Source organism: Lathyrus oleraceus, chromosome 5, assembly GCF_024323335.1.
Source record: "Lathyrus oleraceus cultivar Zhongwan6 chromosome 5, CAAS_Psat_ZW6_1.0, whole genome shotgun sequence".
Classification (NCBI taxonomy): domain Eukaryota; kingdom Viridiplantae; phylum Streptophyta; class Magnoliopsida; order Fabales; family Fabaceae; genus Lathyrus; species Lathyrus oleraceus.
Genome location: NC_066583.1, coordinates 158,196,023 through 158,212,638, shown reverse-complemented (window position 1 = coordinate 158,212,638; position 16,616 = coordinate 158,196,023). Strand labels below are relative to the sequence as shown.

Genomic DNA, 16,616 nt, shown 5'->3' with positions numbered 1-16,616 from the left:
GACAGTTCCTGTTAAATTAGTTCTTTTCAAAGTAGGAAACATTGCCCATAAGTAGTTCTATTAGCAAGTACTTGGATTATCATTTAATTATGTGAATTACATTCGACCCTGTCTTTATTAATTAAATTTATTTTAAAATTTTACTTTTCAATTGCACACTACAAAAACACCTATTTTAATTGCCTTTGATAAACACCATAACAATAGATAACGATAGATTGACACTTGGTCTCTGTGGTTCAATAATCTTTTATATTACTCTGACGCGTTCGTACACTTGCGAACATCAAGATTTAAACCGCATCAAGTTTTTGGCGCCGTTACCGGGGACCAATTTCATCAAATTTCATTTTCCTATTGTTATATCGTTTAGACTTAGGTTATTTCCCGCCGGTCGATGCAAAGAACTCGCAGCACCGGAAGTTTAAGCTTAGTATACCCTCTGGCGGAACCTGAACGTTACGCTCGCGCGCGTTTATTCTTTCATAGAATTAAGAGAGCTATGGCCGAAGATCAAAACCAAAGACCTCTTAAGGACTTCGCTCAACCATCTAACGAAGAACCTAGTTCTAGTATAGTAAACCCAATCATCCCAGCCAATAATTTTGAACTTAAACCCTCCCTGTTGCAACTAGTGCAACAGAGACAATTCGCGGGTCTCACTACCGAGAACCCAAACCAACATTTAAAAATATTTCTTCAATTAGCAGATACTTTTAAAACCAATGGAGCTTCTCCTGAGGCAATACGTTTAAGATTATTTCCTTTCTCCCTCAGAGATAAAGCTCTATCATGGTTAGATTCCCTTCCACCCAATTCAATTACGACTTAGGATAACCTTATAAGAGTTTTTCTTGCTAGATATTTTCCCCCGAGTAAGACCGCCGTTCTTCGAAACCATATAACTAGATTTACCCAAAACCAAGGAGAATCGATGTTCGAAGCTTGGGAGAGATATAAAGAGTTGTTACGAGCATGCCCACATCATGGCTTAGAAAATTGGTTAATCATTCAAACCTTCTATAATGGACTTCATTACAACACAAAGATGACCATCGACGCTGCTGCAGGCGGTGCTCTGATGAACAAACCTTATCCTGAAGCTAGTGCCCTCATCAAAGACATGGCTCAAAACCATCAATCATGGGGAGTCGAACGAGCAACAGTTGAGAAAAAGGAAGCCCAAGGAGGAGTGCATGAACTAAGCTCTATAGATATGATGCAAGCTAAAATGGACGCATTAGCCCTTAAGGTCGAGCATATGTGCACGAACCCGAATATTGTAGCCGCAGTTTCGTCGGATTGTGAGATATGTGGAACCCAAGGACACCAATCTGCCGAATGTAGTCTATTGAATGAAACCCACTCCGAGCAAGTGAACTACACCCAAGGGAACCCATACTCGAATACCTATAACCCTGGATGGAGGAATCACCCGAACTTCTCCTATAAAAACAATAACCCTATCCAAAATAATGCACCTCCGAGACCTAGTTATCAAGCCCCTAGATCAAATCAACCTATGCAACCTGTACCACCAAAGCCGAGCCTTGAGAAAATTATGGAAAATTTTATCACCGCTCAAACCCAACAAAACAAGGAGTTCATGAACCAAAACATTCATGTTAACGAATTGATTACTCAGTTAGGAACCAAGGTTGACCAAATAGTTACTCATACCAAGATGCTTGAAACCCAGATCTCTCAGGTAGCTTTAAGCTAAGCCCCTTAGACTACACCTGGAGGACAATTCCCTGGACAACCTCAACAAAATCCGAGAGGACAAGCCAATGCCATTACCCTAAGAAGTGGGAACGCTTATGATGAGCCACCAAACCAAAGATTAAGTGAACGCGAAACTTCTAAGGAATGTACCAAACCCCCAGATGAAGTAAAGGAACCAGAGGAATCTGAAAACCAGGAAGGTCGAGATAAAGGAGAAGAACCTAAAGATAAAATTTACGTACCGCCCCCGCCATATAAACCACCTATACCATATCCCCAAAGACTCAAACAAACCCAGATTAATAAACAGTATCAAAAATTTATTAAAGTTATAGAAAAACTTCATGTAGAAATCCCTTTTACAGAAGCCATCACCCAAATACCTTCTTATGCAAAGTTTCTGAAAGACATCCTTACCAACAAACGTAGACTTGACGATCCGAGGCCTTTGGAATGTAATGCAATTTCCGAGGACAAATTAGCAAAGAAAGATAAAGATCCTGGAAATTTCTCCATTCCTTGCCTTTTGGGTAATCATGTCATCGAAAAAGCTTTTCTAGACTTAGGAGCTAGTGTGAGCTTAATGCCTCTAGCAGTTTGTGAGAGATTAAATTTAGGAGAATTACAACCCACTAAGATGTCACTTCAGTTAGCCGATAGATCTGTCAAATATCCGATAGGCATTTTAGAAGATGTTCCTGTTAGGATAGGTCAGTTGTTTATCCCTACTGATTTTGTCGTCATGGACATCAAAGAGGACAATGATATACCAATTCTTCTAGGTAGACCATTCTTATCAACTGCAGGAGCCATAATAGATGTCAAGAAAGGAAAGTTGACATTTGAGGTAGGCAACGAGAAAATAGAATTTATACTTTCGAAATTTCTTATGGCACCTGTGATGGGAGACTCGTGTTATGCCTTAGATATCATTGATGAATGTGTTAGAGAATTAGAACAAAAAGAAATTATAAAAACAATCAAGTTACCATCAACCCCCATAAAGGAAGATGATGACTTTAAAGAACCTTACATCGATGATAACCTTTACGAATGTTTATCCCTTACCCCAGATCCTATGCCATGCCCTAAGAAACCAACCTTAGAACTTAAGGAACTGCCTAAGAACCTGAGATACGAGTTCCTCGATGAAAAGATGAACCGTCCAGTTATAGTTAGTGCTACCTTGAGCCATGAGGAAACGAACCAACTTTTAGACGTTTTACGAAGATATCCCTCAGCCTTAGGATATAATATCTCTGACCTGAAAGGTATAAGCCCATCCGTATGCATGCATCGGATTTCGCTCGAAGAAGATTCAAAACCCTCTAGGGAGCATCAGAGAAGAATAAACCCTATAATGAGTGATGTTGTTAAGAAGGAGGTTCTTAAGTTACTTGAGGCAGGTATAATCTATCAGATCTCAGATAGTAAGTGGGTGAGCCCTGTGCATGTAGTACCTAAAAAGGGAGGCATCACAGTCGTGCAAAACGATAAAGGCGAACACGTAGCAAAACGTTTAGAAGGAGGATGGCGGATGTGTATAAATTATAGAAAATTAAATAAAGCAACTAGGAAGGATCATTTCCCTTTACCATTCATAGACCAGATGTTGGAGCGTCTAGCCAGACACTCTTACTTCTGTTATTTAGATGGATACTCTGGATTCTTCCAAATACCTATTCACCCAGAAGATCAAGAAAAAACTACCTTTACATGCCCCTATGGAACCTTTGCCTACAGACGAATGCCTTTCGGTCTCTATAACGCCCCAGCTACTTTCCAACGCTGCATGATGTCAATCTTTGCAGATTACCTAGATGGTATCATGGAAGTGTTTATGGACGATTTCTCGGTTTGCGGATTCAATTTTCACAATTGCCTTGCTAACCTTGAGAAAATTCTGGAGAGATGCGTGGAGGTGAACCTCGTGCTAAATTGGGAAAAATGTCATTTCATGGTGACCGAAGGAATAGTTTTAGGACATATAGTTTCCGAAAAAGGTATAGAGGTAGATAAAGCTAAAATAGAAGTTATAGAAAACCTAAAACCACCAAAAACCATCAGAGAAGTCCGAAGCTTTCTTGGACACGCTGGATTCTACCGGCGTTTTATTAAGGACTTCTCCAAAATAACTAAACCTTTAACTGGACTTTTAATGAAAGATGCTGAATTCATTTTCGACGAAAAATGTAATGACGCATTTAATCTCTTAAAGCAAGCATTAATCTCTGCACCCATTATGAAACCGCCCGATTGGTCGGAACCTTTTGAGATAATGTGCGATGCTAGTGATTATGCAGTTGGAGCCGTTCTAGGACAAAGGAAAGATAAAAAATTACATGCCATTTATTATGCCAGTAGAACCCTAGATGCTGCCCAACTTAATTACGCAACAACCGAAAAAGAATTATTCACTGTAGTTTTCGCTATAGACAAATTTAGATCTTATCTAGTAGGAGCAAAAATTATTGTTTACACCGATCATGCTGCCATTCGTTACCTATTAAGTAAAAAAGATGCCAAGCCCAGGTTACTCCGATGGATTCTATTACTACAAGAGTTTGATTTAGACATAAGAGATAAAAAAGGCACTGAAAATGTAGTAGCCGATCACCTTTCTAGGCTAGAACATCTAAAACCTGAACTAGTACCCATAAATGATGATTTCGCCTATGATAGACTGATCGCTAGAGTAGAAACCATTGAAGATAATAACCTAGATCCGTTTAAGCATTCCCAAAATTCCTTAGCAATAAATAACGTACCCTAGTATGCAAATTTCGTTAATTACCTAGCTGCTGATATAGTACCCCCTGATCTTGACTACCACCGCAAGAAGAAATTCTTCCACGATGTGAGAAACTTCTATTGGGACGAACCGCTCCTTTTCAAAAGGGGTAAAGATGGCATTTTTCGCCGTTGCGTTCCAGAAGAAGAGGTAAATAATATTATCGAGCATTGTCATTCTGCACCTTATGGTGGACATGCGAGCACCTCCAAGACATACGCCAAGATTCTTCAAGCTGGCCTATTCTGGCCTACCATGTGGCGTGATGTCTATGCTTTCATTGTCAAGTGTGATAGATGCCAACGCACTTGAAACATTTCAAGACGTGATGAAATGCCTCTAAGAAACATTCAGGAAGTAGAACTCTTTGACGTATATGGTATAGATTTCATGGGACCTTTTCCACCATCCTTAGGAAATAGGTATATCTTAATAGTTGTAGACTATGTGTCTAAGTGGATTGAAGATATAGCTGCACCCACAAACGACACTAGGGTAGTAATCAAACTATTTAAAAACTATATATTCCCTAGATTTGGAACACCATGTTTAGTCATAAGCGATGGAGGATCACACTTTATATCGAGAATATTTGATAAACTTTTAAAAAAATATGGAGTTAAGCATAGAGTAGCAACACCGTACCACCCACAAACTAGTGGCCAAGTAGAAGTATCTAATAGGGAGATAAAACAAATCCTAGATAAAATTGTTTCTATTTCTAGGAGAGACTGGTCTCAGAAGCTTCAAGAAGCGTTATGGGCCTATAGAACCACTTTCAAAACCCCTATAGGAACTACCCATTACCAACTAGTTTATGGAAAATCATGTCACTTACCATTCGAATTAGAGCACAAAGCCTATTGGGCCATTAAAACTTTGAATTTAGACTACCTAGCCGCTGGAGAAAAGCGTACCCTGGACATTCATAAATTAGAAGAACTTAGGCAATCTGCCTACGAGAATGCAAAAATATATAAAGAGAGGACAAAAGCCTATCATGACAAAAGAATAGTAAAGAAAAACTTCAATGTAGGCGATTCTGTTCTCCTTTTCAACACTAGGTTACGACTCTTCCCTGGAAAGCTACGTTCAAGATGGACTGGTCCTTTCGAAGTATCCAAGATTCTGAGATCCGGAGCCGTAGAAATCAAGAACGATACATGTAGTCCATTCATTGTAAATGGACAAAGACTGAAGCTCTATGAAGGAGGAGACATTCCAGCATACTACTCGAGCCACACCCTGATTGATCCACCTGTTCATACTACTATAGGTGTATAAATTCTAACCGTCAAGCTAATGACGTTAAACAAGCGCTGCGTGGGAGGCAACCCATGGTTTTTCTTTTCATTTTTTTTTTGCATTTATTTACATTTATTTTTATTTTTATTTTATTTTATCTTATTTTGCATTGAGACTAAAGTTTGAATGGTTTGTATTTTCAGGATCACTTTCCTAACTTTTACAGGATGTAGGGTTTTGATGACATGCATGTTGCCTATAGAGACAATGCTCAGAGGGAGCGCTACATTGCTTTATACCAGCGCCCTATGGCACCCACACGTTACCCTGATCAGCATTGTATGGAGGCATTGGGTATCGAGCCTAGTATCCGATTCCTTAGCCACCAGCTCCACTGGGACGAACTTGCTGATGACTTGAGTAACACATATAGGAACCTGACTTTGGAGTTCCTGAGTTCATTCGACTACGACCCATATTCTGGACCAGATGGGTATGCTGCTTTCAGGCTCTTTGGAGTTGAGTACTCCTTCAGCCAGAAAGAGTTCGGCGACTTATTAGGTTTCCAGACTACTCCTGATTCTATCCCGGAGACACCTTTGGGATATTTCCTGGGTAAGGAAGTGGAGAAGTTTTGGAGTGATATATCAGGTGGCGGGAGCCAGGATCCATCTACACAGTTATCTTATTTCATACATAACCCAACCTTCAGACATTTTCAGATGATGTTAGCACATTCCTTCCTGGGAAGACCGGATGCAGAGACACTACTAAGTGAAGAGGAGATCTTCCTATTATTTTGTGCATCCCAGTCTCGCCTAGTAGCATGTGAGAACTTTTTATTGAATAATCTCAGCGGTATCTCTAGATCCACCGAAGGAGTCATCCATGTTAGTGGAATCATCACACAGATTGCAGTCGCTTTGGGTCTGTCTCGCACTAATTGAAGCCACCCAAGGTTCCATTATTGGTAACCTTCGAGAGGTGAGGACCGCTCAGGATGCCCTGCAGGAGAGGATGGATCAGAGAGACCGTCGTCGTTCCCGATCCCGTCGTCCACCTCAGGATGGCGAGGGCACTAGTGGTCAGCAATAGGTTGCCAGGTAACTCTTCCCTTATCTTATTTCGAAACATTAGGGACAATGTTCGATTTAAGTGTGGGATGAGCATTTATCATTTTCCTTTTATTTTCAGTTTTATTTGTTGTTTTTAGACTGTTTATTTCCTTTTAGTTGTTTAATTTCCCTTTTAGTTATTTATTTTGCTTTTTAGTATAATGCATGAGTCTGACGAGTCACCAAATATAGTAGATCCTTAGTACAATCCTACCTCCCCATACCTTTAGCCCCACCAAAAATTTTTTTGCAAAAGAAAATAGTGTTATTTCGAAAGTTTTCAGGTTTTAAGGACATGTTTTGTGTAAGGATGCGGTGACTTGGGAGAACTTTGCGAAACATCAGTATCTGTTTTAGCACCATAAGCTTCGTAAATATAGGAATCATTCCCGAAACCCCATATACCATGGCTTTAATCATCATTTCCGTATAAGTCCTTAGTAGTTTATCTCAGCAGTCAGCTCCGGCCTACGCATCCTCTATGTAGGGGACCGATGCAAATAAGTGAATGATCCAGAAAAACAAAAAAAATAAAAGAAAGCAAAAAGGCAACTCCGGTATATGTGACCCTCACAAAGTCATTTAAACTAAAGAATTGTAAAAAAATTGCTACAAAAAAGAAAAAGAAAAAAAGAAGAAGAAAAAGAAAAAGAAAAGCAGTACTCACTGCTAGTTGGTTCAGAGGTATCTGGCACTGAACTCGGTAGGGCGGATTACGATCCGATCCCCCACAACTACAGTTGGGTCCAATAAAAGGGTTTACACATATTTATGTGCCAGAAATCCCAAGCTCTGATCATAATCACTAACAGGCCACTCTACTATGAAGCATGTACGGATAACGGACTTAATGTGATTGCGCCTGAATGAAAAGGACACAAAAAGATATAAAGAGGCAGGCCTAGGTATTGTGGGATAATATGGGTTGGTTAATATAGGAATGAAGTTTATGTCCATATTTGCGGATTAGTGTCATCATGATACCCTTAGTTCACTCGGTTAGTACCTATCACTACATCCCGACTTGAACTTAGAATCTTTACCTGAAGCACTCGTTTACACGAATTTTCTTTTATGAGCTTTTCAATGTTTTGCTTGAGGACAAGCAAAGGTTTAAGTGTGGGAGAGTTTGATCACACTAAAATTTACGTATTTTTGACTCCGATTTCACATGCATTCTAGTTGTTTTATTATCATTTTATTGTGTTATTGCTATGTTTTTCTTTGTTTACAGGTTTTTACTTTAATCGGAGCCCCGATCGAGAAAAGGAGTGAAAAAGGGCTAAAAACCCTAAAATTCAGCATTTTGTGTTTATGGCCTACCCCATGGCGGGCGCCACAGACCAAGCCATGACGTGTCCAAGTCCAACTTCCTCAACTCCCACGTTTCCCCACTTCATCCACTAAGGCGCCCCACTTTGTGCTTGTGGCGGGCGCCATAGCCTTGTGGCGGGCGCCATAGCCTTGTGGCGGGCGCCACAAGAAGGAAACGGTTTCCTCTATTTTCAAGTTGAAGGGCATCCAAGTAAATTCCACCTTTTTTATTTGCTTATAAATAGAAACACGAATTCAGTTTTACAATCACCCAAACTTAGAGCAGACAAAGATCCGAACGTTGGAACAAGGCGAAATCAGAAGCAACTTTGTTTCACTTAGGCATATATTCAGTTTTATAAAGTGGTAATCGCTTCGCATTGGAGTGTTACCACAATTGTGTAATTGAGTCTGTGATAGAGTCTGTACTCGAGTTTGGAGCACTTTGGAAGAAAGTTAATCCTGCCGCCATTTTCTTTTCCGCATTGCAATTTACTCAGCCCTCCGATTGGAGCAGGTTTTTATTACTCGCCTTTACTTTATTTATTTTCCGCACTCGCTTTAAATTATTTATTTCCCGCACTCGCTTTACTTTATTTATTTCCCGCACTCGCTTTTATTTTATTTATTTTTCGCACTCGCTTTAAATTATTTATTTCCCGCACTCGCTATAAATTATTTATTTTCCGCACTCGCACTACTTTCATTTATTTTCCGCACTCGCACTACTTTTATTTATTTTAATGCACTTTTACTTTACCATGTCTAGCTAAATTTATAAGGCTAGAATGTAAGGATCGTAATTAAACCAGTAATCCGTACAATTGTTCGTAGAAACACTTAAAGGGCTATTTTAACTTTCAAATTAAGTTTTCCCGCACTTCAATTCCGTTGGGTAAGATCGAAAGCCGTCCAACGTCTTTTTAAACTTAATTGTTTTTAACTATTTCAAAAACAGCGAAAGCGCTTTGTCTAGTTCATTAGGAGTTTTTAACATCAAGAAGAAAAGAGATTTTGAAACTATTTTCGGACGCGTTTATAAGTTTAGAGTCTAGTTCGTGAGAACCTGGTTAAGAAATCCAGGTTATAATACTTTTCAACTTAGTCAAGATACTATATTTCTTAAAAATAGGTTTACTACTCTAACGCAATGCGCGCCTTTTTATAAGTGACAATAAGAGGGTTTGATTAGGGAGTACAACTCGGTTCTGAATACGCGAAAGCGACAGTTCCTGTTAAATTAGTTCTTTTCAAAGTAGGAAACATTGCCCATAAGTAGTTCTATTAGCAAGTACATGGATTATCATTTAATTATGTGAATTACATTCGACCCTGTCTTTATTAATTAAATTTATTTTAAAATTTTACTTTTCAATTGCACACTACAAAAACACCTATTTTAATTGCCTTTGATAAACACCATAATAATAGATAACGATAGATTGACACTTGGTCTCTGTGGTTCGATAATCTTTTATATTACTCTGACGCGTTCGTACACTTGCGAACATCAAGTTTTACAACGCATCACTTGTCATCGTAGATTGCGTCAAGCCTCTGGTCTCGCTCTTCTTGACCTTCGTCGGGTGGTCTTGGGTTAAAATCTCTTCTAGGACCTTCTAGTGGAGAAACTTCACTGGCTTTGACAACCATATTTTTTATTTCAGCCTCTAAGGCCAATTGCTACTTGTTTTCGGCTATGTAGGCTGAAATCCTCTTTAACGCTACGAACCCAATCATCATCACTGAATTCACTTCCCCATCCTGCGGGGTCAATTCCGGCTACACCTAAATATCTGAAGTTGTCTTCGCCCACTACCTCTCTGTCCCACCGGAGACCATAGTGGGGGTGGAGCGATAAGGAACAGTAGGCATTGTCATCAGGGGTGAACGAAAACTAAGCTGAATCACAAGGGGCTATAGTAGCTAAGTGCTTGTCGAATTGGCGCTTGTCTACATGATTAATAGGGGTTTTGAAATATCCCTGATCCGCCTCTATATTTTCAACAATTCCATTTGGACGCCAAATTATAATCCTTTGGTGCATCAAAGACTGGACCGCTCTGACTCCATGAATCCATTTTCTTCCCAACAACATGTTGTAGTTTGCATTTGTTTCCATAATCATGAACATTGTGCACCTAGTAATCGTTCATACAATCAATTCAACTTGGATAGACCCCAGGGTGGAGCCTACTTTGCCTTCATAATTGGTCAGCACCATATTATGAGGCTTGGCATCAGTGTCATATTTTCCAATTTTCGCCAACATGCGATGGGGCATCAGATTCACAGTCGCCCCACAATCTACTAGTATTTTGTTAACTGGGATGTTTTCGACTTTTCCGGTGATGAAAAGGGGTTTCAAATGGCTCTTCATGGTGTCACTGGGTCTTTCGAAAAAAGCATTCTGCTCTTCGACACAGCCATTATTCATTATATAGTAACAAACCGGTTTGTGGGCGGCCATTTCTCTTTCGGTGATACTATCATTATCATCGACTTTGATGATCCGATCAAATTCTCTAGGCATCACGGATACCACCCCTACCAAAATGTCTAAGGAATCCTCCGAACCAGAGTCGAAGTTGTCAGTTAATAACTCATCTTCGGCAGCCATTTGACTTTCTCCGGCCGTCTTATTTGCAATCTTGAAATCTCTTTTGGTGAGGCTAGGTCCATCCTTTTTCTTCACCATCACATTGGTACTTGATTCAGCCTGGTCCATTTCGCCAACTTCTCTTTTGGATTTTTGCCTTCTCTGCTCTCTTCTCCACTAGGACCTCATCATGGGATTCTTTCCTTTATAGTTCTCGGACACATGTGCGGTCCTTTTGTCGGATCGGAATTCCTTCCGATAGGCCAGCGATGAACCTCTTTCAACCTCGAACTTCTGCCGCTTTCCATGGCCACGTTTTCTCCCCTCAGCCTGCTTGACCCACTTCCCATCTGACCCTTCGATGCTTGGCTTAAAGGTCATGGGTTGGAAGTTTCTCCCAGCTTGTTTGGTTTCGTTCATCTTCACTATAGGACGCCTAGGATCAGGATATCTTCTGTGGTCGAAGAACCTTTCTGGATTACCCGCTTGATTATTATGGATGGCTTTATGGCCATTTTGATGGTGCACTCTCCTAACCCCCTCCAGATTCTGAGCTGCCTTTTTGTCGAAGCCAGCACTGCACCTGGGGCATAACATCACTTCTGATTTCTTCTTTTGGCACCTTCGAAGGAAATCTGACAATGTTTCTTCTTTCTGAGGAAATGCGACCTTATTGTATTCCTCTTGTTTGTCTTTATCATCGACTTCCATTGAAACTTCTCGAGTTACCTCCACCATATTAACTTCCATGTGGATATCCTCAGTAATAGCCAACTTTTGGAATTGTTTTTGAAGGCCGTCAGTAGCCTTGTCTAGCTGAACGAAAGTATCAACAGTCTCTTTAGTGATCATTACTAACTTTGACTCTCTAGCATCCTCGATATATGAGGCTTCAAAATTTTCCTTCTTGATGTCCTTTGTACCCCTTAAGGCCAAACCACCACGAGGTGCTTGCTCGAAGTGCTCATGTATTTTAACCATGACAGGCTCATGGACGAAGTCTTTAGTAACTTTGGTCATACAAAAATCATCAGCAGTTTCAATGAAATTCACCTCCTCTGGCTCAGTATAATAAGCTTCAAGAATTTGTAGAGGATCGGAGTCGATTTTCATTTGGCTTTGTGGCTTATCACCGAACTTAAGTCTTGCCTCCTGGATTGCATTCTGCACCAGATCCCTGAAAAGAAAACATTGAGACGTTTTATGACCCAAAAAACTATGCTATTTAAAAAACCCTCGTTTCTTTCTTTGTTCTAAAGGAGGTACTTTAGCACCTGAAGGTACTATCATTTGACCATCTTTGACCAGTAAGTCGAAGATTTCATCACATTTTGTAACGTCGAAAGTATATGTTTTCTTAGGGAACCTGACATTCTTTTCAGGTTCGACAGGGTTTCTCCCGTTCGAAGGGGCCAAAACTTTGCACGCATATGGTGGCCCCTTTGTCAACTCAGCAAGATCAATCTCAGTATCGTCGAAGTCTGGAATTTCAAGGCCTGAATCTTCATGATCTTTCCTAAAATCGACATAGGCCACCCTTTTACCTTTGTTTGTTCTAGCTTTTTTCTCTTTTAAACATTCTACCTGTCGAACTCTATCAGCCAATTGGGCCATGTCCCTTAGGTATTGAGTATTTAACTTCTTTCTAATCGAGTAATCAAGGCCCCCATCGGCCATTTCGACCAACTCAAGCTCTGGCACTTACATAAAACACCTGGCTTTGAGTAGTCGAAATCTATTCAGGTAGTCGTCAATTGGCTCAGTGAATTTTCGTCTGACACTAGCCAACTCTTTCAAACTTATCTTTGTTTTCCCCATGTAGAACTGTTCATGGAACATTTTTTCGAGTTGGTTCCATGAATGGATCGAATTCTGGGGCAAAGTTGTGAACCATGTAAAAGCATTCTTGGTAAGAGAACTTGGAAAAAATTTCATCTGAAGATTCTCATTATTTGACATATCTTCAACTTCAATTAGGTATCTCTCCACATGTTCAATAGTAGACTCAGTAGTATCCCCAGCAAACTTGGTGAAAAATTTGGGGATTTTGGTCCTCAGGGGCGCATCTGTCTGTAAGACATATTCTTCCAAAGGCGACGTATAATTAGGTCTTCTGAGACCAAAATTCACCCCATTTCTAACCATAATCCTCTCGACTATAGCGGCTAGATTATTATTTACTGCCACATCATCATATCGAACTTGCCGTATGATATCATCGGCATTCTGATTCCTATTTACCATTAACACCCTTGGTTCCCTGTGTGGTTCGATCCTAGGAGGTATTACTATTCCTCCTTGATTTTGTGGAATCTGGTTAATGGTGCGGTCTTCCTCAAGCGTGGGCTCTTGATTCTCTCTTACCCAATCCCTCGGCAGGGGACGCTGGTGCTAAGATATACCAAGATACTTAGACATTCGAGCCACTTGTGTTGTCATCTGTTGATTCGACTGTGTTGTATTCTGAATCAAAGGATTTAGCATAGTGGCCAAAGTTTGAGTCAACATCTGGACCATTTCATGATTACTTTCGTCCATCTGTTGCCTCCATGCCGCCGCAGAATTGTTGGTAAGAGTGAGTAGTTGTAATGGGTGTCTTAAACCTAACGCCTGATTGGTTTGACCCACGTTTATCCCAAACCTTTGTACTGGTGAATTTATGTTAGCCGCTGGTTCCGAAAAAGTAGAACCCACATTTTGTAGATTGGCCATCATTGAAGTTGGTATTCCAAACGGCTGTTCTCGACCGCCAAACAGTATTGAAGAACCAGGGGGCACCAACGACCTATTTAGGATGTCTCTAATCGGTGAAGGAGTATGGGGGGGGTCCCCTAGGTCCAACATAAGTCAGAATTGGTTCAAAGTGGGAGATCGAATGCGTAGGCATCGAACTCACCATAGACGAAACTATTTCTGACGCATGTGTCGTGCCTGTATTTTCCCCCATCGAAGAAGAAGGAGGCAATATGCTGCTAGTTGATGGGTTTTGAGAACTCTGAGTTTCTGGAGGATTCGTATTCACCATCCCCGTCTGTGGTTCCCTCCCTGTTCGTCGTTCGTCGTTTATGGCTATTTTACCACTTCTTAAAAACATACTGTAACACCCTTCTAAATACCCCAAAATATTTAATTTAAAATAATAACCTATCAATCAGAGTAATTATGCCCCGAAGGGTGTCACACAATCATTTCACAACATTTATCAAAACATCCTGTCATGCTCATTTATTTATCAAATAAAACAGTTGCATAATACGCAGCGGAATAGAATTCAACATCAGCATGAGACATGTAACACCATACATGTAAACTAATTCAACAATTTCCAACAATACAATGAAAAGGTTCCCTCCCGATGTTACATCTACCAGAGCATGACCCATAGGACACTACTATAGACTCCAAGCGTTAGCTTCTATTCAACTCATTTCTCGTTACCTGAAAAATAGGTTGTAAGGGTGAGTTCCTCAATCAATATAATAAGCATTATAGAACAACATGTAATGCTAAGTAAATAACACATCAATTCACCCTAACCAGACTACGCATTCAGCAACGGCAATATCCGTCCAAACATCATATTCAACAATAATATATATCATATGTATAATCCTCAAACCATATTCAACACCAACAACACAACACAACGATTTACTCACTAATTCCTCACAATGGGAATTAGCTACAGCCCCACAGGCTATGCCATGCATTCATTATGCAATGAGACTCCATGAAATGCGGTACCGACTCTTCTCGAACATATAGTTCAAGCTCACCGATCCCTCCAGATACGGCTACTGAGCTCACTAGTCCCACTCATTGAGATCTAATGCCTCACTCACTAATTCCTCACCATGGGAATTAGCTACAGCCCCAAAGGCTAGACTATGCACACTAATCATCTAGTATGCAAACATCAACAACAATTCACAACTCACTAACTCCTCACCATGGGAATCAGCTACAGCCCCAAAGGCTAAACTACGCATGCTAATCACCTAGCAATACAACATCAACAACAACTCAAGAACAGACACATGCTCGCACTCTACGCCATCGAATAGTCTATTCACAACTGCATACATTCACAACATCATGCATAATATATACATTCACCGCATCATATACATCATTATACATCAGCAATATTTCATCACATAAGCATGTCAGATTATGCCAAACAACCACTACAATATTAGTACATTCTAATATTACATCTCCTGCTCAAAACAGCGGGAATTAATCCCTATTACACCATAGGCAACATAGGCCAACCCTCACATAGGTACACAACAATTAAAACAACAATTTTTCACTTCTGCAACAGTGTTAACCGGTTAACACCCTGGGTTAACCGGTTAACGCAGGACAAAACAGCATTTTCAGGCAAAACGCAACAGCGTTAACCGGTTAACGCCCTGGGTTAACCGGTTAACGCAGGCAAAAACTCAATATTTTCACATTTCAATACAGTGTTAACCGGTTAACACCCTGGGTTAACCGGTTAACGCAGACTAAACAACAATTCCTGCGCTAACACACGGCAGAATGCAGAATTCCGCCGTTGGAAGACTTCCGGACCTCCGATTCCGATTCCGTAAACAGCTATACGATCGGGAAAACATTACTCGCACAAATACCGATTTAATTTCAACTTTTAGTACAATTCATTCAACACCATTTCAACATTCGTAAATCCCAATTAGGGTCAAATTAACAGCTTATCACTACCCATCACATATTATCCCACAATACCCACTAATCGACGATAAACCCCCCTTACCTTAACAATCCGGCAGAATCTTTGAGCTTCAAGCTTTCGTTCTCCAACCTTTGCTCTTCAGCTCCTCTTCTCTGCCCTTTTTCCCTTTTCTCTCACGATGCTTCTCTGTTCTGTTTTCACGTGAAATGCTTTTCCAAATGAGAACTTTTCCTTATTCCAACATATATATACTTTCCAATAATAATAATCCAAAAATAATAATAATAAAATTTCCAATTATTTAATTAAATTAATAATTAAATTATTAACTCAATTCAAATAATTATTTTATTATTATCGGGGTGTTACAACTCTCCCCCACTAAAAGAGTTTTCGTCCTCGAAAACATACCTCAAGCGAACAACTCTGGATAAGACTCCTTCATCTTACTCTCCAGTTCCCAAGTCACGTTGCCACCTGCTGGTCCTCCCCAAGCTACCTTCACCAAGGCAATCTCTTTACCCCGCAACTGCTTCAACTCTCGATCCTCTATCCTCATAGGTGATGTTTCAACAGTCAGGTTATCTCTCACCTGTACATCATCTACTTGGACTATATGCGACGGATCATGAATGTATCTCCTCAACTGAGACACATGAAAAACCTCATGCAAATTCGCAAGCGACGGCGGTAAAGCGATACGATAGGCTACCTCTCCTATCCTCTCCAAAATCTGATAAGGACCAATGAATCGAGGTGTCAACTTCTTCGACTTCAAGGCTCGACCAACACCAGTTATCGGAGTAACACGAAGAAACACATGATCTCCCTCTTGGAACTCAAGTGACTTCCTCCTCTTGTCATGATAACTCTTCTGACGACTCTGAGCAATTCTCATCTTATCCTGAATCATCTTAATCTTTTCCGTAGTTTGTTGAACAATCTCCGGTCCAACCACAGCACTCTCACCGGACTCATACCAACATAAAGGTGTCCGACATCTCCTACCATACAAAGCTTCAAACGGTGCCATACCAATGCTCGAATGAAAACTATTGTTGTAGGTAAACTCAATTAAAGGCAAATAACAATCCCAAGCACCTCCTTTTTCCAAAACACAAGCTC

The 16,616-nt window shown here is 40.3% G+C and overlaps 1 protein-coding gene and 1 non-coding gene across 2 annotated transcripts; both read right to left on the bottom strand.

The window, feature by feature from the left end:
• Positions 1-886: 886 nt before the first annotated feature.
• On the bottom strand, positions 887-993 carry LOC127088719 (small nucleolar RNA R71). Its single transcript, XR_007790543.1, has one exon. It is a non-coding gene; the product is annotated as a small nucleolar RNA R71 (small nucleolar RNA).
• An 11,497-nt stretch (positions 994-12,490) lies between these two features.
• Positions 12,491-13,033, bottom strand: LOC127079408 (uncharacterized). Its single transcript, XM_051019789.1, has one exon. The coding sequence runs from the start codon at positions 13,031-13,033 to the stop codon at positions 12,491-12,493; it is 543 nt and encodes a 180-aa protein (XP_050875746.1).
• Between the last annotated feature and the right edge of the window lie 3,583 nt (positions 13,034-16,616).

What these genes read in the sequence shown, in the direction of transcription:
- LOC127079408 (XM_051019789.1), bottom strand. Translation starts at nt 13,033, where the DNA reads ATGGTAAATAGGAATCAGAATGCCGATGATATCATACGGCAAGTTCGA.